Raw genomic sequence first — 19,144 nt, forward strand, 5'->3', positions numbered from 1 at the left:
CGGACTCCTCATCGCTAAGATAACCTAAGCGTGCCAGGCGCCACCATATCCTCCTTGACGGCACGCACGGAGAAAGGCCTGGAGCATGATCGACTCGTCCCGTACGTGCGTCGACGAGTGTCGGTCGGCTTGCAGCTGCGACCGTGGCGCGGGAGCAGCAGATTGGGGTGGAAGAACATGGCGAAGGCAGGGAAGACAAATGGGACGTCCGACGACAGCGAAAACGATGGTGCACGCATGATGTGAAACGTCCTCGTAGACGTGCAATAGCTACTGCGCAAGTCAGTGTCGGGGCTGGTGTCGGACGAATACGGAGAGAAGGCACCAGCTCCTACACCCTGTGCTGAGAATGGGGTGGCGTGGAGGTGGAGGCATGAGGGAGAGTGAGAAAAGAAGTAGAATGACGAATGAGGTGGTGACAACTGAGGCGAGGACCATTTAATAGTGTCTATCGAGCCGGCCCGAGGCACGACCCATTTAATAGTGTCTGGGCTAGCCCGACACGAGCGCCGTGCGACGCTTGGGCTGTAGCCTCGACCCATAGTGCTGATCCGACCCGACACAAATTTTTTTATTTTACAAAAAAAATCATATATACATATGTAAATTTATATTTAATATTATAAACATCTGAGCATGATGTTCTACTGTTGTTTAGGCAACTTCGTCTAGTGTCTTCCACCCTTCTTCCATTAGTGATTTGGAAGAAATGTATGGATTTTTTTAGAAAGATAACGCATGACGATCGTTGAAACTGATGCTTTAAGTATAGTAGAGATATAAGAGGCGTATCTACTAATACATCCCAAAACAACCGGTAATTTGGCAATAAAAAACCAATTGGAAATTTAAACCTTAGAACTTTTTTGGCAACTCTATTTTTCCAATTGAAATTTCTCTGGAATCCGGTAGTTTTCTTATGAAATTAAACATATTTTTGTAAAAAAAAACCTGTAAGATGTTTATAAAAATCCCACGCTCCGAGTTTTGCAAATTCCTGCATGAATCTTAAACAACTCTAATTCAATGGGATGATTACTAAACCCGCCGAACTGTGCTGCTTTCCTTCTCGACGAAGCCACGCTTCGGGCTTCGGAGGGCGGAGGCGGAGGCGGAGAGGCGGAAAGTCAAACAGTAACGCCCCTTTACTTTTCGGAGATTACCACCAGGCCCCTATACACACCGCACAATCTTCTGTGCCCCATATGTACCCATTTTAACCTTGACCAACCAGACGCACCGGCCTCGCCGGCGATGCCCTCCTCCACCTCCGCCGGCGGCGGCGCCATTCCCGCCGGCCCACCGTCGACGCTCTCTCCGAACGCGGCTCCCTACACCTTCCTCGCGCGTCAGTCCCGCGCCCCACCCGGACGCCTCCAAGATGGTAATAACTTCCCTCCTTTCCCGTCCTCCAACCACTCCTTAGTAGCGCCCATGGAGTTTATGCCCTCTGGACGGTTACTTTTTTTTTATGATTGTGCCTCACATCACCCTCGCGCTTCCCGGTTACTTTGCTGTATGGTTGGCATGTCGATTTGGTGCGGTGGCTTGGCGAAAGTGAGCCTTTTCTGGGGTTCTTGTACTCGCAGGACGCAGGGATTGGCCCTAGGTTGAAGTCTTGTAGTAGTAGTACTATACTATCTGGCACCCAGCATTCGTTATCATTATCTTTTTTCTTTCTTTTGTTCTCTAGTTTTACCGTTAATTGAATCACGGTCACAATAATGTAGACAATTTTTGTTGGTTCTGTATTACAGTCTAGTTTGTTCATGTGTTCCCATTTATCACTTACACGTATATAACATTAACTCTATCTTACGGATGTGTAGGTGATGCTCCAAGGTTGATTGATAATAACTTTGTGTTGTATGGAGAGGACAACAGTTCTTATTCGGTGCCACTGGCAGCACAATCAGGAATGAAGCAGAGTGACACTGTTTACTCAAGCAGCTCGCATGGAACACACCAAGGTCAGCCAAGCTCCGCACGTGGAATTCCTGTCGGTGTTTATCCATCTCCAACGTCCTCAATTGCGATAGTTTCAGAGCCATCAGTGACCATAGGTTCTGATTTCAACCAGCACCTTGTTCCATTGACCTCAGGTAAGGGAAGCAGACAGCCAAGGGTGACGATCAGAAGCCCTCCAAATAAGACTTCAGAAACTAACAACACCATTTTTGGTTCTGTTAGCAAATTGGCTATAAGGAAAAATGATGAGTCCAACAAAGAGACTGGGAAACATGTCTCCTTCAGCAGGAACTTACAACTCGGTAGTCCTGCTCATGGAAATGGCAATTCAAATGGCGCCATGGCTCTTTCGAAAGAGCTAAATCCTGATTTTGGCGTGAAGCCTCTTGTCTTGTCTGCATGCACTAGCCCATGTGTTACAATGGCTGATGATTTGAACCCTGATCCATCGGAGTGTTCTGTGGATTCACCTTGCTGGCGAGGGACAGCTTCTCGCCTCTCTCCATTTGATGGCCTTCCAACATCAATTGTGCAATCAGTGAAACAGGAACTAGTGCCTATTGATGCAGGGAAGGAACAAAGCTCTACCACTGATTGCGAGGCTCCAACTAAACTTCAGAATTTGGTCTGTTCAAAGAGTACACAAAACCATTCCCAATCCCATGTTAAATTGGGTCTGTCCAAAGAACCTGGAGACATTTGTGCAAATATCACACAATATTCCCATCGAAAGAAGCACTTTGCAGAACATAGTGCAGTGAATTGCAATGCAGACCAACACTGTTTAGCAGTGATAGATGATTGCATAAAGCGATCTGGCCTAAACTCTGCTGCTCCTGATTTTGTTCCCTTAGCTGTTAGGAAATCAAATACCAGCGATGGTGGGTCTAACACTCTAACTCAAATCAAAATGTTCTATATGATTTCACCTGGTGCACTTGATCTCACATATTTTTCCCCCTTCTTTGGCTTGTGCATGTATTTGGCCCAAGTTACAGGTTCCTGTTCTTCATCTGGAACGAACGTATCGGGAATTCTGAAAGAGATCAATAGTTTGTCGGAGGTGTTATGCAATAATTATTCTGATGAAATTAAGCTAGAGGAGCATGACCACAGCCTCCTCCAATCAGTAATTGGGAATCTTCAGAGTTATCTTCACAAAGCAAGCAAGGTGCACCATTTTTTTGCATTTCTAAACTTACATTAACAAAACCAAAGAAACCTAAGCTTAATATTGGTACTCAGATTAGTGCTATATTATATTTAAATAAAAAATACTGAGTAGTGAAACAGTACCACATGTTTGGTGATTCCTGAACCTATATTCTGAGAAATGGATGAGCCATACTTCTATTTGTTTACTAAGTAACTGAAGTGGTCACAGATATATACTTCTATTTGCCTAACTCAAGTGGTATCATTTAAACAACTAAGGTATGCCAGTTCATCTGTTCTAGCCTTCTAGGTCCGAAATAATGCTGTGAACCTAACCACACTCCTGATTTTCCCTACTCCAGTCCAGTTATACTGAAATAATTGTTAGATATCACAACAGTCCATGTCCATCCATCATGCAATAATTTTTTTTCCTACTATACATCTTGACCACGCACTTCTATCCATCAAGTACATTGTATTTCTACAAAAATCACATATGTACTTAAATGTGTTCATACTGCAACCATATAAAATCTGCAATAATGATAATATCAACGATTTGAGCATTTAGTCATTTACATATAATTTGTATGCAAATGTTGCTGCATGTTCTTTGTTTTCAAACAGCTTCCTGCTCTGGCTTGTTGTACTTGTAATAAATGATAATAACTCAAGTCTTCCCTTACTTTTGCTTCCTGCTCTGGCTTGTTGCCAACTGAAAATCTGAGATTATGGAGTATAACCATTTTGTACTATTCAATATCAATGTCACTAGTACTCGTAATAAATCATTTAGAGGAAATGATTATGATAAATAATAATAGACATTAGTAACCGTTGAAGCTTTATCTTCTTTCATTTTATCGCTGTATCTAAGATATTGTATCCTTTTTTTTGTGATAGCATCAGGAAGCAAAATGGGTTCTCTTAGATTAATTAGTTCAAAACTTTCACAACTCAAACATATATTATTCTTGAGGTTATAGTATATTAGTATTATATAATTCAAAACTGGTATGTTTCTGTTTTTATTTATAGCAAAATAACTGATGTACTCCCTCCGTTCTTTTTTATTTGTCACGGTTTAGTTCAAAAATGAACTAAAGGGCGACAAATATTCGAGAACGGAGGTAATATATATTAATAGAATAGTGAACTTGTATTATAGTTAGAACTATGTCAATAATAAAATGATAAGAGTTTATCTTACACAAACATACAGCTGCAGTGTAATTGTAAGTTTGTAACCACAAGATATGCTTTCAACATGCCTACAATAAGAGTTTATCTTATGCAAACATACAGCTGCAGTGTAACTGTAACCATAAGATATGCTTTCCACATGCCTACCTTCCAGTGCGTCTACTGGTCCTGTTTCAGTAAATTCATATATGCCATTAATTTTCATGGTTCAAACCCTCTCGAGCCCATTTATAGACTAAGGGCCCATTTTACATAGCTCTAATTCTACTTTGAATCTTTAATGTGTAAACTAAACTAAAAGGATTTAATTATTTGTATATTGTCTAAATTATAAATAAAATGGGTCATCTAGATACTCTTGACATATCCTCACCTCTAGATAGAGCATTACTTGAAGCTACAAATACCCAGCTCTATTATATCCATAGATTCCCTGGAGCTGAGACTCTGCCAAACTGGGTATAACTAGTATTAGTATCCATGGGTTGGTATCCTCCAAAGTGGGTGCCGCAAAGCCGCACATGTGTTTCTAGTCTTTCTTTAACCTAATCTGTGTAAGATAAGATCAGTGAACTACATGATTTCTTCTGTGAAATTTTATTTTTCTTGAACTGGAAATAACGAGAATCCTTCAAAAATCTTAGTGTTGCCACTTGTCATCAGCATATATATAACTGCAAAGTCTTGCAATTGAATTGTGTGATTTGTTTCAGTGATGCAGTAACCCCTTGTTTTAATTTGGCTCATACTAGGTTCCTGCTATGGTTGATTCTGACAAGTCAGGGGGACTAAAGGCTTGCTATGCTCAGAATGCAGTTTCAAAACCTGTCGCAGGAGACTACAACGGTAGTTTCACTGCCGATAATGGAAAAGGCATAAGTATCTCTAATCTTGGTGATTCTAGTCCTTTGGTCGGTGACTTAAGGAAAAAGAGCGTGACAGGGTACCAGGTAACATTTCCTACACGTTTAAGAAAGTTTTGTTATTTTGAACGTGGAGAGTATCTGCATTTTGTCTCCCAGTAAGTACAGATTACAAGATATGTGGTGAACCGTCTGTTCGGTAACTTTTCTAATAATCATGTAAAACAATTTGCTGCTACCATTTTCTCAGAAAATATCTTATGATTTATTTCCTATTTCTTTCGTACCATTGTGTTAAAAAAACTTGACCGGAGGGGGTTAAGCCGCTCCCAGGACATTCATATAAGAAGTCACGGAGCCACAAGTTCCGGTCGAGAAAACCCCCGAACCGAGTTTTCGTAGCCCGAGAGTGGACGAGAAAACCCCCAAACCATTTTTTAACCCAGGTCTGAAAATTCGTTTCCGCGAGGAATTGAATTCAGAACCTGAGAGTTGCTACTACACCACCTAACTAGTTAGACCAAGGGCTGTTCGCATACCATTGTATTAAGATGCAACAGGAGCTGATTGATGAACTTGAATGGTATTACTTTATCTTACCCTTTCTAACAAGGTACTCTTAATGATTTCAGCAGCCTGCACTCAGCAATTTTCCAAAGGAGCTCTCATGGGAGGAGCGGTCACAGGCTCTTATCTATAAGAAACTGTGGTTTGATGCAGAACGCACAAACTGTGCTTTGAAGTATCAACTTAAACAAACGCGTGTGGAAATCGACCTAGAGTCAAGCACAGCTCATATTGGCGGGGGTCCAAGAAACAGTTCTTTCCATCTATGTGATGTGGGTGTAGATCCAAGTAGTTCCTATGGATCTGCCATAACTTGCCCACCGATGATGCTCAAGGGCCATCCTGGAGAAAGAAAGAGTCATAACCTCCTTTCTGCTGCTGACCACATTCAGTCAGGAGACAGCAGTGCTCTGTCAAGACCAAAAGGTTACATAGCCGTGCCAGAGAATATTGAGGATGGATATTTCTTGTCAGGGCCGGAAGAAACCGGTGTCCGCCGCCATGCACGTCCTGGTCTACAAAGTAGGCCCCTCGGAAGGTTGAACACAAGTACGTCAGATGGAATGTCATCCTCGTATGTCACTGGAAGGGATGACATTCTGCGTGGCAGCTGCGAGTTTGGATCTTCAGATTGGGAGCATGTGTTGAAGGAAGAAATCGGCTCAACCTAAAAAAAAATTTGAAGGGATCTGGCAATAAGTATATAGTACTGTACATGTATGAGCTACCACGAAGCTAGGAATTCGGATCTTCTTGATTTTTTTTTTGCTTGACAAGGCTGATGAATGGGCACTGGTTGGAATGGTGCTGCTCTAGCCTACGGAAAACCCCTTATTTATCTTGTCTTGGGAACAATGCCTATAAATCATAACTTGGATGGCTATGCTAATTTTCTACTGTGCCGAATGCAGATGTTATTTTGGCACACGATTAAGAAGTTCAGGAGTGCCATATTTCGATTCCCGTGTTCATGGACCTGGTGTGTTTAACTCCAAAGTAAATGTTATCTGTCAACTATATCTAAGCCTAGAGCATAAGTTTAGGCATTAGCATGAACATAATTAAGGGTGCGTTTGGTTCTTCAATCTGTTCGCTGCTTTGTGTTGTCTGCTAGCTGTAAAAAAGTTGAAAGTAGTTTGGTTTAAACTGTTTTTTTCAAGGCAAAAGTAGGTTTAAAAAGCATAACTAAACACATTTTAAGGCTGTCCACATCAGATCGTGTAAAATAGAGAATTTTCAGATCGTGTAAAATAGAGAATTTGCATAATAGATGAGACTGTTTGTAGATTAAAGTTTGAAATAAAGGATGATATATGAGGTGTAAAGGTACAGCTTGGTTATTAACGAGTCTTTTATTTCACAAATATTCTAAAGCTAGAAGTCATGAACGCGTGTGCTTACAATGGATAGTAAAACGACTAATGGAAGTCAAAATTGTTTAAACGGTTACACGTTTTATCCCGAAAAAGTCCAAATCACTCCCATCATCTATGGATCATGTCCATATCACGCATTAAACTAATTTTTAGTTTAATTTATCCCTCTGCATGTTTGAGTTGGTTTAATTACCTCTTAACAATTTTTTTAATTTTTTATATGTAAATAGAATTACTAGTATAAATTTTGTTGGTCAGTAGCTGATGACATAATTTAGCCTAAAAATGTATAATGTTTTTTATGATTATTTTGATAGGTTAAAAATCAAGTAATATAATAACTTTACGATGTAAAATTAAATGTAAAATAGTGATAAAAATTCTTAACATATTTTTTATCGTAAGTTATGATGTTCTTATTTACCTCAGAAAATATGAATGTAAAATTTTATTTTTACGTGGAAAAACAAAAGAAGACAAATCTTATTAGGAAGAAATTTGTCTTCTTTTCACTTCTCCACATATCGTTTGGATACTTAATATCCATACCAATTCACATGTATTGAGGTAAATTAGAGCGTAAATTAGTTTAATTTACACATCAATCTATCTCAATATACGTGAATTGAGGTGAATACTAGAATACCTAAACAAGATCGCAGAGGTGTTTGATTCTCCTTACTAATGTTTAGTCCGTGTCATATCAAATTTTAAATGATAACGTGTTAAATATAGTCTAATTTTCAAAAATAATTATATAGATGAATACGGCGAATTTATTAAGACTAATTAATCAATACTTAGCAAATGCTTACGATAGCATCACATGGACGAATCATAGATTAATTAGACTTAATAAGTTCGTCTTGATGTTTAGTCATCATTTGTGTAATTAGTTTATAATCAGACTATATCAAATATCGACAATTGAAATTCAAATATCCGATACGACATGGACTAAACATTAACCCTCATTGGGTGGATAGCCCGTCGTCTGATGGTGTTGAGAAATAGACAATAGTCCGTTTGATGGTACACGCTTGCAATTCATGGCTGAAGTCTCTGATGACCGGTTGTTTGACTACACAAACTGAACATACAAGCATTTGAAATAAATGTTCGTAAATGTATGAACGGAGATCCAAAATGGAGAAGGTTGTGCCACACAAAGATTAAAATGCTTTACTGAACCATGAACTTGCATAAAATCAATCTGAATTAGTTTCCAGAAACGAGTTGAATTTACCATGTAATGTAACTGATAGAGGTATATAAAAAAACTGTATGTTCTTTGAAGCAGCCATAAATTTGTTTTTGGTTGGAGAAGGTGATAACATATATAAAGCACAGGACGATCATATCATATCCACTTGAACAGACTTACTGTTTTACTAATCTGCAACTTGTAGCCCTGTACGTGTTGGTTTGCTTTTGGAGCCAGGATTAGTTTGTTTAATTGTGCCAGCAGGTCGTGCTGTGTCCTAGCTTAGTCCCTGATGAACAGCTAAACTAAACATGTTGCCAAAGTATAAACCAGCTGAGAGGGGATGCATATCTGAATGGGTCATTTGAGGTGGCGTGCGTTCATACAGATTACGCACCGATTGGTGTATACTTCCAGTTTTTCCTGTCATGATGTCTTCATGAATCGACTTTATTTTGTCATTTTTTCAGTAGATGGTCATCCATTATTTATAAAATTTCATTTGTCATTAACACACTACTGCATCTCTCACAGGTCACAGCATATAGATGACCTTTTTCCCCTGCCGTGGTCCGATCCGTAGGTGCCTTTCAAGTGACTATATATAAAACGGCGCCTCTACAAATTAATCCACAATAAAGTCATTCACCAACCTCGTCTTTTCCCAACTTATTGGAGTTTCTAGTACGAGAAACATACGTGGTATATGACATGCCTTAATCAAAACAAAAAAGGTAACGTCCCCAGTGCATGTAATAAACAAATCATAGGGAAATAAGTGTCATGGGAAGGAGATCCCTTCCTAAAGACTTCGTGGCAAGAGAATTGAAGGGATTAAGGGGGAAATTGTCACTAAACAAGCCCTGTGTGGTTTCTTTATGGCTTATTATTCACACACAAGTATATATATATGATATATATACTAACAAAGTTTTAGAAGCTCTTCCTATGCCCAAAGGGAACAGTGATTAAACTTCTTCATGTATTTTACAAAGAAGATACAAAACAATAAGTTATTATTCTGACTATAAGATATTATATCCTTGTCAGGGAATAAAAAAACAACATATACATATATATCATATATAGAGATGAAGCCGTATATGATAGCACATTGAGATGACGATGTGGTTCATGGTTTCATCCAATTAATCCTCGTCACCTCAAAATAGTATAGTCCAATATATGTAAACAAGGTGATCCAAATTTACGCTCATGCATAGAATATAACTTTATGCAAAATATGATTCACACAAACATGGTCATGGAACATATAGACGACAGGTGTTGAAGAACATGGAAATTGATCGATACAGTAGCTAATTCACCTCAACCGCAGTGGCGAACCTATCTGTTATGTTTAGGGTGTGCAAAAAAATATATAAAAAAGAAACAAAAAAGCAAAATCTAGCAAGAATCAAAGTTGAGACTAATAAGTTCAACACACAATACTTACAACACTAAGGTAACTGCCGTTCTATGTTTTTGGGGTGTGTCGTGGCCCATATAGACCACCTGGTGGGTGGGTTTGCCTCTGCTCAACCATTCATCCGATGTACCCAATTGCTTAAATGACATCTACACATATAATGTGCATAAAATAAAGCAAAAAATCAAGGCCTTGACTAGATATAAGTGGGTCTCGTTAGGATATATACTCCCATATGATTCAGTCGTGATTCAAAACCTTATGATCGTTTGTTCATCAATCTCAGGGACAGCTAGATGCTCAACTAAACCATAGTAAATAATTACCCTCTTGCATTGGCCATAATCAACAAGGGACCATTAGTTACTAGCTTCATGCAGTTACGACCTAAAATAAATCATCAGTGCAAATGGGAATCAACAAAGAAATAACATGACTAATTAAGATTCAACAAGGCATGCACGCCACCTATGGTGTAATAAGGTCCCTGATCAGTAGATCACCATCGTTCATCGTCTCTCTGCGCACTCTACGCCGCCGCTGCTACTAGGTGTCGCCGTCGACATACTCCACTTCGGCGGGAGCAGGTGCCGGTGCCGGTGCATCGTCGCCGCTGCACTCAACATTGAACCCGAAGAGCCTGAAGCTCCTCGCCCCCGAGGGTGCCACTGCCACCTCGATGTCATGGCCGGCGATGGTGGCGGACGCCACCGTTGCACCCCCATTATTCATGGCCGCGGTTCCGATAACTATCGGCCTCGGCCACGCCGGCACGGTGGCAGCGTCGCCGAAGCTGATATCGACGTCGCGGCGCCGGCGCTGGCAGTGGCGGTACTCGATGAAGTATCGGCCGCCGCCGCTGCGGGAGAAGGTGACGGTGTCCCCCGCGGCAAGTCGTGCGGCGCGGACGAAGCGGCTCCACCCCTTGGTCATGACATAGCTCTGGCTGCTCCCCCAGTAGGAGTAGCGGAACTGCCACAGCGCCCCGCCGCGGTCCTGGAAGCACAGCTGCGTCGACCCGGCGCCGGCCGCCGGGAAGAACCGCTCCGCGTGCTGCTTTGGCACCACCAGCCGGTTGAGCTTGCCTACGTCGCTCGGGGTCAGCACCTTGTCGAACATGTGCTCCCGCTCCACCCCGTGGCTGTGGCTCGGCCCGCCGCCGCTGACACCTTGCCGGCGGTGCAGATCTTGACCTAGAGCCCGTTGCTGCTTGTACAAGTTGTTGTCTTCTTCTTGCACTTCTTGACTGTCTTCTACTTCTACCAGTGTGCCCAAGCTCAGGTCCATGTGCAGCATGGGATCAATTGGCCGGTCTCTCTCTCTCTCGCTCGCTAGATATATAGCGCACAAGATCTAGAAAATGTTTTGGGAGGGAATTTTCTTGGATATCTAGGGCAGATGGAGCATGTCTGAATCTAATGCAACTGAAGAGCTAGATAAGAGCGCTTCATCTTGTCTAGCTGGCTACCTGTCATATATTTCTTGATGAGCAACGAGAGAGTAGTAGAGGAGCATGGCTAGAGGAGGAATCAGCTTTGACGAGAGAAACAATGCAAGAAGAGAAGCTTCTTGCAGAGAGGGGAAGACAAGGCGGCCTCTACTAATCAAATGTGTTTATGTGACAAGTGGGTCTGTCCTTTCTGCAATTGGCAGGGGCAGGCAAGGTGGTATGACCAATAATATTAGTAAACAATCAGCAGCTACTTAATTCCTTTGAAACCACTGTGTGCTGCCTGGTTTACGCTTTACAACCTACTGCCGACTTAACATACCGGCCTCTTGGATTAACTGAAACCATGCATATAAACACATACACAATTTGGTTATATTCCGTACTCTACATTATATTAGAACATAGTAATTCTTAGGAACTTTGCAAAAATTACAAGGAACAATTCTTCCAAGAAAATGAGGAGTGACACATATGTGTGTTCGCTCTCTCCTTTTCTAATAGAGTCATTCCAGTTTGCCTCAAGTAAAATCTATGTTACGTTTCATTAAATTTATAGAAAATATTATTAGTGTCAGTAATAGAAAAAAAAACATGCACTATGAAAACTTATTTCATGATGTAACATTTCGGCCATTTCTGGACTGGCGATAGTTACTCCTGCCAGCTCCCCAGACCAAGAAGATAAAATTTCTCGGTTACTTATTCTAAAATTGCTCTAAACCAAGCACGATTAATACAAAAGTTCTTTCAAGACAATCTTTCGAAAAAGTTATCAATTTTATTAAACCTTGGTCTAGATATCACAATCCATCCGTGCCAGGATATCACACATGATAAGTTCATTAATGATACTTGTGTGGTATCATAAATATTGCTAATACTTAATTTTCAATAATTAAACTTGAGATAGTTTACTTATGGCCAAAGCTAGAATGACAATATTTTTAGGACAAAGGCGTACATAGGTTTAAGTGTTTAACCCACCCTCTCTCTTTCCTTTCCGGGTAAATTATTGATTTGGCCACGTACACGTGGTCCCCTCCTTAGTTTATGATGTTTTGGCTGTAATAAACAAGTGTAAAATCAGCAACTTTCCCGAGGTCAACAGCTGTACACAAGTAGAAAAAATGAGACTAGTATTTATATTTGATTGATCAAGTTTGCAAGTTGATGTGCTGACGTCATCTACCTAGTGCCTTGTGGCGTCACCTTCCATGTGATGATATATATACTATTATATCCCTACTATCTATTCTCAACTACTCTATAAGGGCCCAATGTGGGTGAAAGGAAAATAAGGTTAACCTTTTCCTATAATTAATTTTGGTGGTTGATCGTCAATACAAACACATGGACTAACTATTTTGTCTAGAATACATATATTATAGGTGTGTAAGGTTCAACACAAACCAATAAAAGATTCAAGTTAGGGACACAATTTTAAAGGAGCAAAAGGACTTGAGTGTGCTGTGGACTGGCGCACCGGACTGTCTGTTGTGTCACCGGACAGTGTCCGGTGCACCAGGACCGTACAGGGGTCAACCAGCCACTCTCGGGAAATCGCAGGCGCACTCCGCTATAATTCACCAGACTGTCCGGTGAGCCAGCGGGCAACGGCTATCCAGCGCCAACGGTCGACTCTACAAAGTGCTACAGTGCCCTACGCGACAGAAGTCAGAGCCACGAAGTCAGAGGGCACCGAACTGTCCGGTGCCGCAAGAGGACAAAGCTCCAACGGTCGACTTCGCTCCGAACCCTAACGGTTGGGTGACGTGGCGGCGCACCGAACAGAGCACAGTACCTGTCCGGTGGCGCACCCCATCGCCAGCAGCCTCCCCAACGGCTACCAAAGTGGTTGGGGGCTATAAATACCCCAACCACCACAACTTCAAGTATCCAAGTTTTCTGAAGATCACATTCAATACAAGAGCTGTAGCATTCACTCCAAGACACAATACAAAAGATCAAATCCTCTCCGAGTCCAAAGTTCATTCCAAACACTTAGTGGCTTGTGTGAGAGAGATTTTTGTGTTCATTTGAGTTCTTGTCGCTTGGATTGCCTTTCTTCTTTTTTCCATTCTTATTCTCAAGTGCTTTCTAAGCGAGGCAAGAGACACCAAATGTGTGGTGATCGTTGTGGAGTCTTAGTGACCCATGAGATTAAGGAAGAAGGCTCACTCGGTCTAAGTGACCGTTTGAGAGAGGGAAAGGGTTGAAATAGACCCGGTCTTTGTGACCTCCTCAACAGGGACTGGGTTCTTTGGAATCGAACCTCGGTAAAACAAATCACCGTGTTCACTCGCCTTATTTCTTGGTTGATTTATTTTCCCTCTCTTTCCGACTTCAATTAAGTTCTAACGCTAACCCCCGACCTTAGTGCTTGCTTAAAGTTATAAATTTCAGGTTTCGCCTATTCACCCATCTCTAGGCGACTTTCAATTGGTATCAAAGCCCGGTGCTTTGTTAGATTATAACAACTCGAAGTGATGTCGGGAGATCATGCCAAGAGGGAGATTATGACCGGCGACAAGTCCGCAAGCTCGGGGAGGACTCTCTCAAGGGAGTCCGACAACAAACATAAGGAGGAATCCTCTTCCTCCATCAAGTCGCATCGGAAAGGTGATAAGAAGAAGAAGATGAAAAAGGTCGTCTACTACGAGACCGACTCTTCGTCACCCTCCACATCAAGCTCTAAGTCGTCCGTCGCTTCTAAGCGCCATGAGCGCAAGAACTATAGTAAGATGCCTCTTCGCTATCCCCGTATTTCAAAGCGCGCTCCATTACTTTCCGTTCCCTTAGGCAAACCACCATATTTTGATGGTGAAGATTATTGTATGTGGAGTGATAAAATGAGGCATCATCTAACCTCACTCCACGAAAGTATTTGGGATATTGTTGAGTATGGAGTGCAGGTACCTAAAGTGGGGGATAAAGACTATGACTCGGACGAGGCCACCCAAATTAGGCACTTTAACTCCCAAGCCACGTTTATACTCCTCGCCTCCATGTGTCGAGAGGAGTATAACAAGGTGCAAGGGTTAAAGAGCGCTAAAGAAATTTGGGACGTCCTCAAGACCGCGCACGAATGTGACGAGGTGACCAAGATCACCAAGCGGGAGACGATCGAGGGTGAGCTCGGTCGATTCGTCCTCAACAAAGGAGAAGAGCCGCAAGCCATGTACAACCGGCTTAAAACCATGGTGAACCAAGTGCGCAACCTCGAGAGCACCAAATGGGATGACCATGAGATGGTCAAGGTTATTCTTAGATCCCTCGTATTTCGTAATCCTACTCAAGTTCAATTAATACGTGGGGATCCTAGATATAAACTAATGTCTCCCGAGGAAGTGATTGGGAAGTTTGTGAGCTTTAAGCTAATGATCAAAGACTCCAAACACATCGTCAACTTGGAGCAAGGCGCCACCTCTACACCCGAGGTACAACCCGTCGCATTCAAAGCGACAGAAGAGAAGAATGAGGAGTATACACCAAGTAGGCTTCCAATCGACGCCTCCAAGCTCGACAACGAGGAAATGGCGCTCATCATCAAGAGCTTCCGCCAAATCCTCAAGCAAAGGAGGGGGAAGAACTACAAGTCCCACTCCAAGAGGGTGTGCTACCGGTGTGGTAAGTCGGTCACTTTATTGCTAAATGTCCTATCTCTAGTGAAAGTGACAGAGACGACGACAAGAAGGGGAAGAAGAAGTACTACAAGAAGAAGAGCGGCAATGCCCACATATGTCGGGAATGGGACTCCAACGAGAGCTCCACCAACTCCTCCTCCGACGAGGATGTCGCCAACATCGCTGTCAACAAGGGTCTCCTCTTCCCCAACGTCGGCCATAAGTGTCTCATGGCTAAGGACGACAAAAAGAAGAAGGTACAATTTAGAGCCACACCCAAATATACAACATCTAGTGATGATGGTAGCTATAGTGACAGTGAAGATAATTTAATGTCTCTCTTTGTCAACCTTAGCATGGACCAAAAGAAAAAATTAAATGAATTAAGTGAAGCAATTAATGAGAAGGATGAACTCTTGGATAGCCAAGAGGACTTCCTAATTAAAGAGAACAAAAAATTTGTTAAATTGAAAAATGCTTATGCTCAGGAAGTAGAGAAATATGAAAATTTATCTAAGGAGCTTAGCATTTGTCATGATTCAATTTCTAGTCTTAGAAATGAAAATGCTAGTTTAGTTTCTAAGATTGAAAAATTGAATGTTTGCAATGATTCTATTTCCTGTCTTAGAAATGAGAATGCTAGATTAAAATCTAAGATAGAAGAATTAAATACTTGCAAACCTTCTACATGTACTGTTGAGCATGTTTCTATTTGCACTAGATGTAGAGATGTTAATGTGGAAGCTATGGATGATCACCTTGCAATGATTAAACAACAAAATCGTCACATAGCTAAATTAACTGCTAAAATTGCCGAGCATGAACTCGAAAATAAAAAATTTAAATTTGCTCGTAGCATGCTCTATAATGGGAGACACCCTGGCATTAAGGATGTCATTGGTTTTCCAACAGGGGGGCAATGTCAAGCTTAATGCCCCTACAAAAATTATCTAACTTTGTAAAGGGCAAGGCTCCGATGGTTCAGGATAATGAAGGCTATATTTTATACCCTGCAAACTATCCTGAACACAAAATGAGGAAGATTTATGCTAGGAAACCTCATAATGTTTCTCACAATGCATTCGTGTATAAAAGTGAGGCTTATAGCTCTAGGCATACCACTCATGTTAAATTGCCTAGAAAGAAAATTCCTGCTGCATCAAATGAGCATAATGTTTCTTTTAAGACTTTTGATGCTTCATATGTCTTAACTAACAAATCAGGCAAAGTAGTTGCCAAATATGTTGGGGGCAAACACAAGAGCTCCAAAACTTGTGTTTGGGTACTGTAACGCCCCAAATTTTAGAGTTCAATTTTTTTCTTTTCTCCATCACTCACCAAATTCGGGCGTTACCTTTCCTCTTTCTTTTTATTCTCGCTAAGCCTTGTTCTTTTTCAAAGTTCTAGCGAGAATTAGCTCGACATCTTGTGTAGGTGAACCCTGGAAATATTTTCTTTGGTTGTTGCATCATGCTGAGCCACACATCTATTTCCTTTTGTGTGTATTTGCTTGGTTTCCACAAAGTATGCATTTAGTAGAATGTTAGAGATAAAATAGATAATAGGAAAATAAGAAGAAAATAAAAAGGAAATCTCTCCCTCTCTCCTTTCGGCCCAGCCGCGGCCTTTTTTCTTCCTTTTCTTCCCCCTCCTCCTTTCCCTCTCGCACGGCCCACACCGTCTTGGGCAGGCCGGCGCGTGGCCCAGCCGAGCCCCCCCACTCTCGCGCGGCCTGCGCCCCCGTGGCCTGGCTCTCCCCCGCGGCTTGCGCCCCGCGCACAGCGCGGGTGGTTGCAGCCACCCCCTGGTGGGGCCCACCTATCAGCCCCACCCCTCCAAAACTGCCTCCCTCTCTCTCTCCTCTACCCCCCCGCACACGTCCTCTCTCTCCCCCGCGTAGCTCGCCTCTCACTCCTGCACCTCGCCTGCCGCATGGAACCGCCGCCCGCCTGCGCCGCCCTCGCCCCCCCGCGGTGAGCCCCTCTCCCTCCTCTTCCCCGCCCCCTTCTTCTTCCTTGGCCCCGACGCGGCCCCCTCCCTCTCCCTCGCGCTCGCCCCGACCATGGCGCCCGCCCGGATCGGCGCGGCCGGCCATGGCACGCGTGCCCGCCCCAGCCACGCCCCTCCTCACGGTGTGGCGCGCCCGCCCCATCTCGCCCCCGCCCCGGCGCGCGCGACCTCGCCCTCAGTCCCGGCCCCTCCCCGCGCGGCGCGCGGTGCTGCTCGGCGCGCTCGCCCTTCCCCGGTGCGGCCTCGCCCGACGCGCGGCCCTGGCGCAGCCCGCCCCCTGCGCAGTCCTGCGCGCGGCGTGCTCCCTGCCCGGCGCTCGGCGTGGCCCGGTGCCGCTCGTGGCGGCCTAGCCCAGGTGCAGCTCGCGGTGGCCCGGCGGCCCCGGCGTGGTACGCGGTGCCCCGGCACAGCCCGGCCCCCGTCGTGGTGCGCAGGTTGCCCGGCGCGGCCCTGTCCTGCGCACGGCGTCTTGGCACAGTTCGCTGTGCTCTCGGCGCGACGCGTAGCGCTCCACCACACATGTGACGTGCCCGTCTACCCCTAGACGAGCCCGTCTGCCCCCTAGACCACTCCGTCTACCCCCCGTGTATTTTATGCGCGTTGAACGTGTCGTTTATTTTATGTAGTTGAACTCCACTTAGAATTGACCACGTTAATTATCTCACGTAGTTAAATGACGACTTAAGTAATGTCGGCCAATTGGAATAATTGTAACTCTGTTAGTGTATGTAATTAATATCTGTTAGTATGGCTAGGTAGAGTTACACAATGTAATAATTTATTGCACACACGTGATACGTCTCGACTATAGCTTTAGCCACTACGAGTCCCTTCTTTTTCTCTTTCTAGCAATTGCGAATGCAAATCGTATGTCATAACTTATGCATGTTTAATTGATATGCTCTCTTGTATGGTGTACTGTTTATTTCCTAATTCAAAGAGATGTATGTATGTTTGCATTCGCATAGATAACGGTCTGGTTGAGGAGTCCGAAGAACTCGCAGGAGAAGACCCTGAGCAGCAGCTGGTTGGTGGAGGCAAGTGTCCACTTATGTCTTATACATTCCTTAATTCACTTTCTGCGTTTACACAGTTTATACCTAAGGATTGACTAGCTTTTGTTATCCATGTCCTTGCTTACCTATTTGGGTTGGATTATTCTGATTTAGCTTCATGCTAGTGCTTCACATTAATCAATGAACATGATGAGATTTATCAATGATACGTTGTTTCCCTTCTTTATTATGATGATATACTTGTGGCATTTAAGGGGACTCGAGCGGTTTCTCGAGTGCCTCTCCGTAAGGACCTGTTCGTTGGATGACCGCCCGGGAAAACAGTGCAACCATGAGGGTGGAATGGGACGCCCTTAGCTTAATAATTAGAGGAACCGGGGTGTAGTTCGCTTCACCATCGTGCCGTTAATGGGGCTCGGTGTATGCGGCTCGCTCTGCCAAGGTTGGTTCGCCCCTTGGGGAGGAGTGCGGTGCATTTAGGAAACCTAACGGGTGGCTACAACCTCGGGGAATCTTTGTAAAGGCTACGTAGTCATACCCTGCTGGGTCACCTTGGTAGTGATCAATGAAGAATTATGATCTCCGGGCAGAAAGGGAATCACGGCTTGTGGGTAAAGTGCGCCACCTCTGAAGAGTGTTATGAAAACTGATATATCAGCCGTGCTCGCGGTTATGAGCGGCCAAGGGAGCTCCATTGATTAGAGATACTTGATCAGAGATGTTTGGATTACAGGTGGTGATGAGAATGATGGTTTTGGTATTGACTATGGTAATGGTAAGTGGTATTCTTTCCGTTTGGAAAGGGTACTTTCGGGTTAACAACTTGGGTTAATACTAAAATCTGGCTCTCCCTACTAGTAATAACAATCTGACCAACTAAAAGCAACTGCTCGGCTTACCCCCACATAAAGCTAGTCCACTACAGCCAAACATGACATTTGCTGAGTATGTTGATGTGTACTCACCCTTGCTCTACACACCAAACCCCCCTTCCCCAGGTTGTCCGCGTTGCAACCACTGCTCAGGAGAAGATGAAGCCGTGGAGGAAGACTTCTAGGAGTTCCAGGATTATGACGAGTTTTAGGCGTGGGTTAGCGGCAACCCCCAGTCGGCTGCCTGTGAAGGCCACGTGTATCTACGTTTCATTTTCGCACTTTGATTATTGTTAAAGACTTTGTGGATGTCTCATACATATGATGTAATCGACTATTATTCCCCTTTTATGTTATTATTTGAGCACTGTGTGATGATGTCCAGTTATGTAACTGCTGTGT

At 43.3% G+C, this 19,144-nt stretch overlaps 2 protein-coding genes across 5 annotated transcripts; one reads left to right on the top strand and one right to left on the bottom strand.

Annotated features, from left to right (window-relative positions):
• Window positions 1-1,055: 1,055 nt before the first annotated feature.
• On the top strand, window positions 1,056-6,716 carry LOC100383048 (uncharacterized). 4 transcript variants are annotated; one of them, XM_035963128.1, is made up of 6 exons: window positions 1,077-1,384; window positions 1,830-1,970; window positions 2,103-2,849; window positions 2,967-3,139; window positions 5,082-5,279; window positions 5,828-6,716. In XM_035963128.1, exons 1-6 carry the CDS (start codon window positions 1,255-1,257, stop codon window positions 6,428-6,430), a joined length of 1,992 nt encoding a protein of 663 aa, XP_035819021.1. In that variant the 5' UTR covers window positions 1,077-1,254; the 3' UTR covers window positions 6,431-6,716. The 4 variants fall into 4 exon arrangements, with proteins under 4 accessions (XP_008662162.1, XP_008662163.1, XP_035819021.1 ...); NM_001175724.1 differs by having other exon boundaries at window positions 1,193-1,384; window positions 5,825-6,641; XM_008663940.3 differs by having other exon boundaries at window positions 1,056-1,384; window positions 1,830-2,849; window positions 5,825-6,716.
• A 3,299-nt stretch (window positions 6,717-10,015) lies between these two features.
• On the bottom strand, window positions 10,016-11,340 carry LOC103642549 (putative B3 domain-containing protein Os08g0157700). The gene has a single exon (XM_008665802.3). The coding sequence runs from the start codon at window positions 11,062-11,064 to the stop codon at window positions 10,315-10,317; it is 750 nt and encodes a 249-aa protein (XP_008664024.2). The 5' UTR covers window positions 11,065-11,340; the 3' UTR covers window positions 10,016-10,314.
• Window positions 11,341-19,144: the final 7,804 nt, after the last annotated feature.

This window comes from Zea mays, chromosome 10 (assembly GCF_902167145.1).
Source record: "Zea mays cultivar B73 chromosome 10, Zm-B73-REFERENCE-NAM-5.0, whole genome shotgun sequence".
NCBI classification, from domain to species: domain Eukaryota; kingdom Viridiplantae; phylum Streptophyta; class Magnoliopsida; order Poales; family Poaceae; genus Zea; species Zea mays.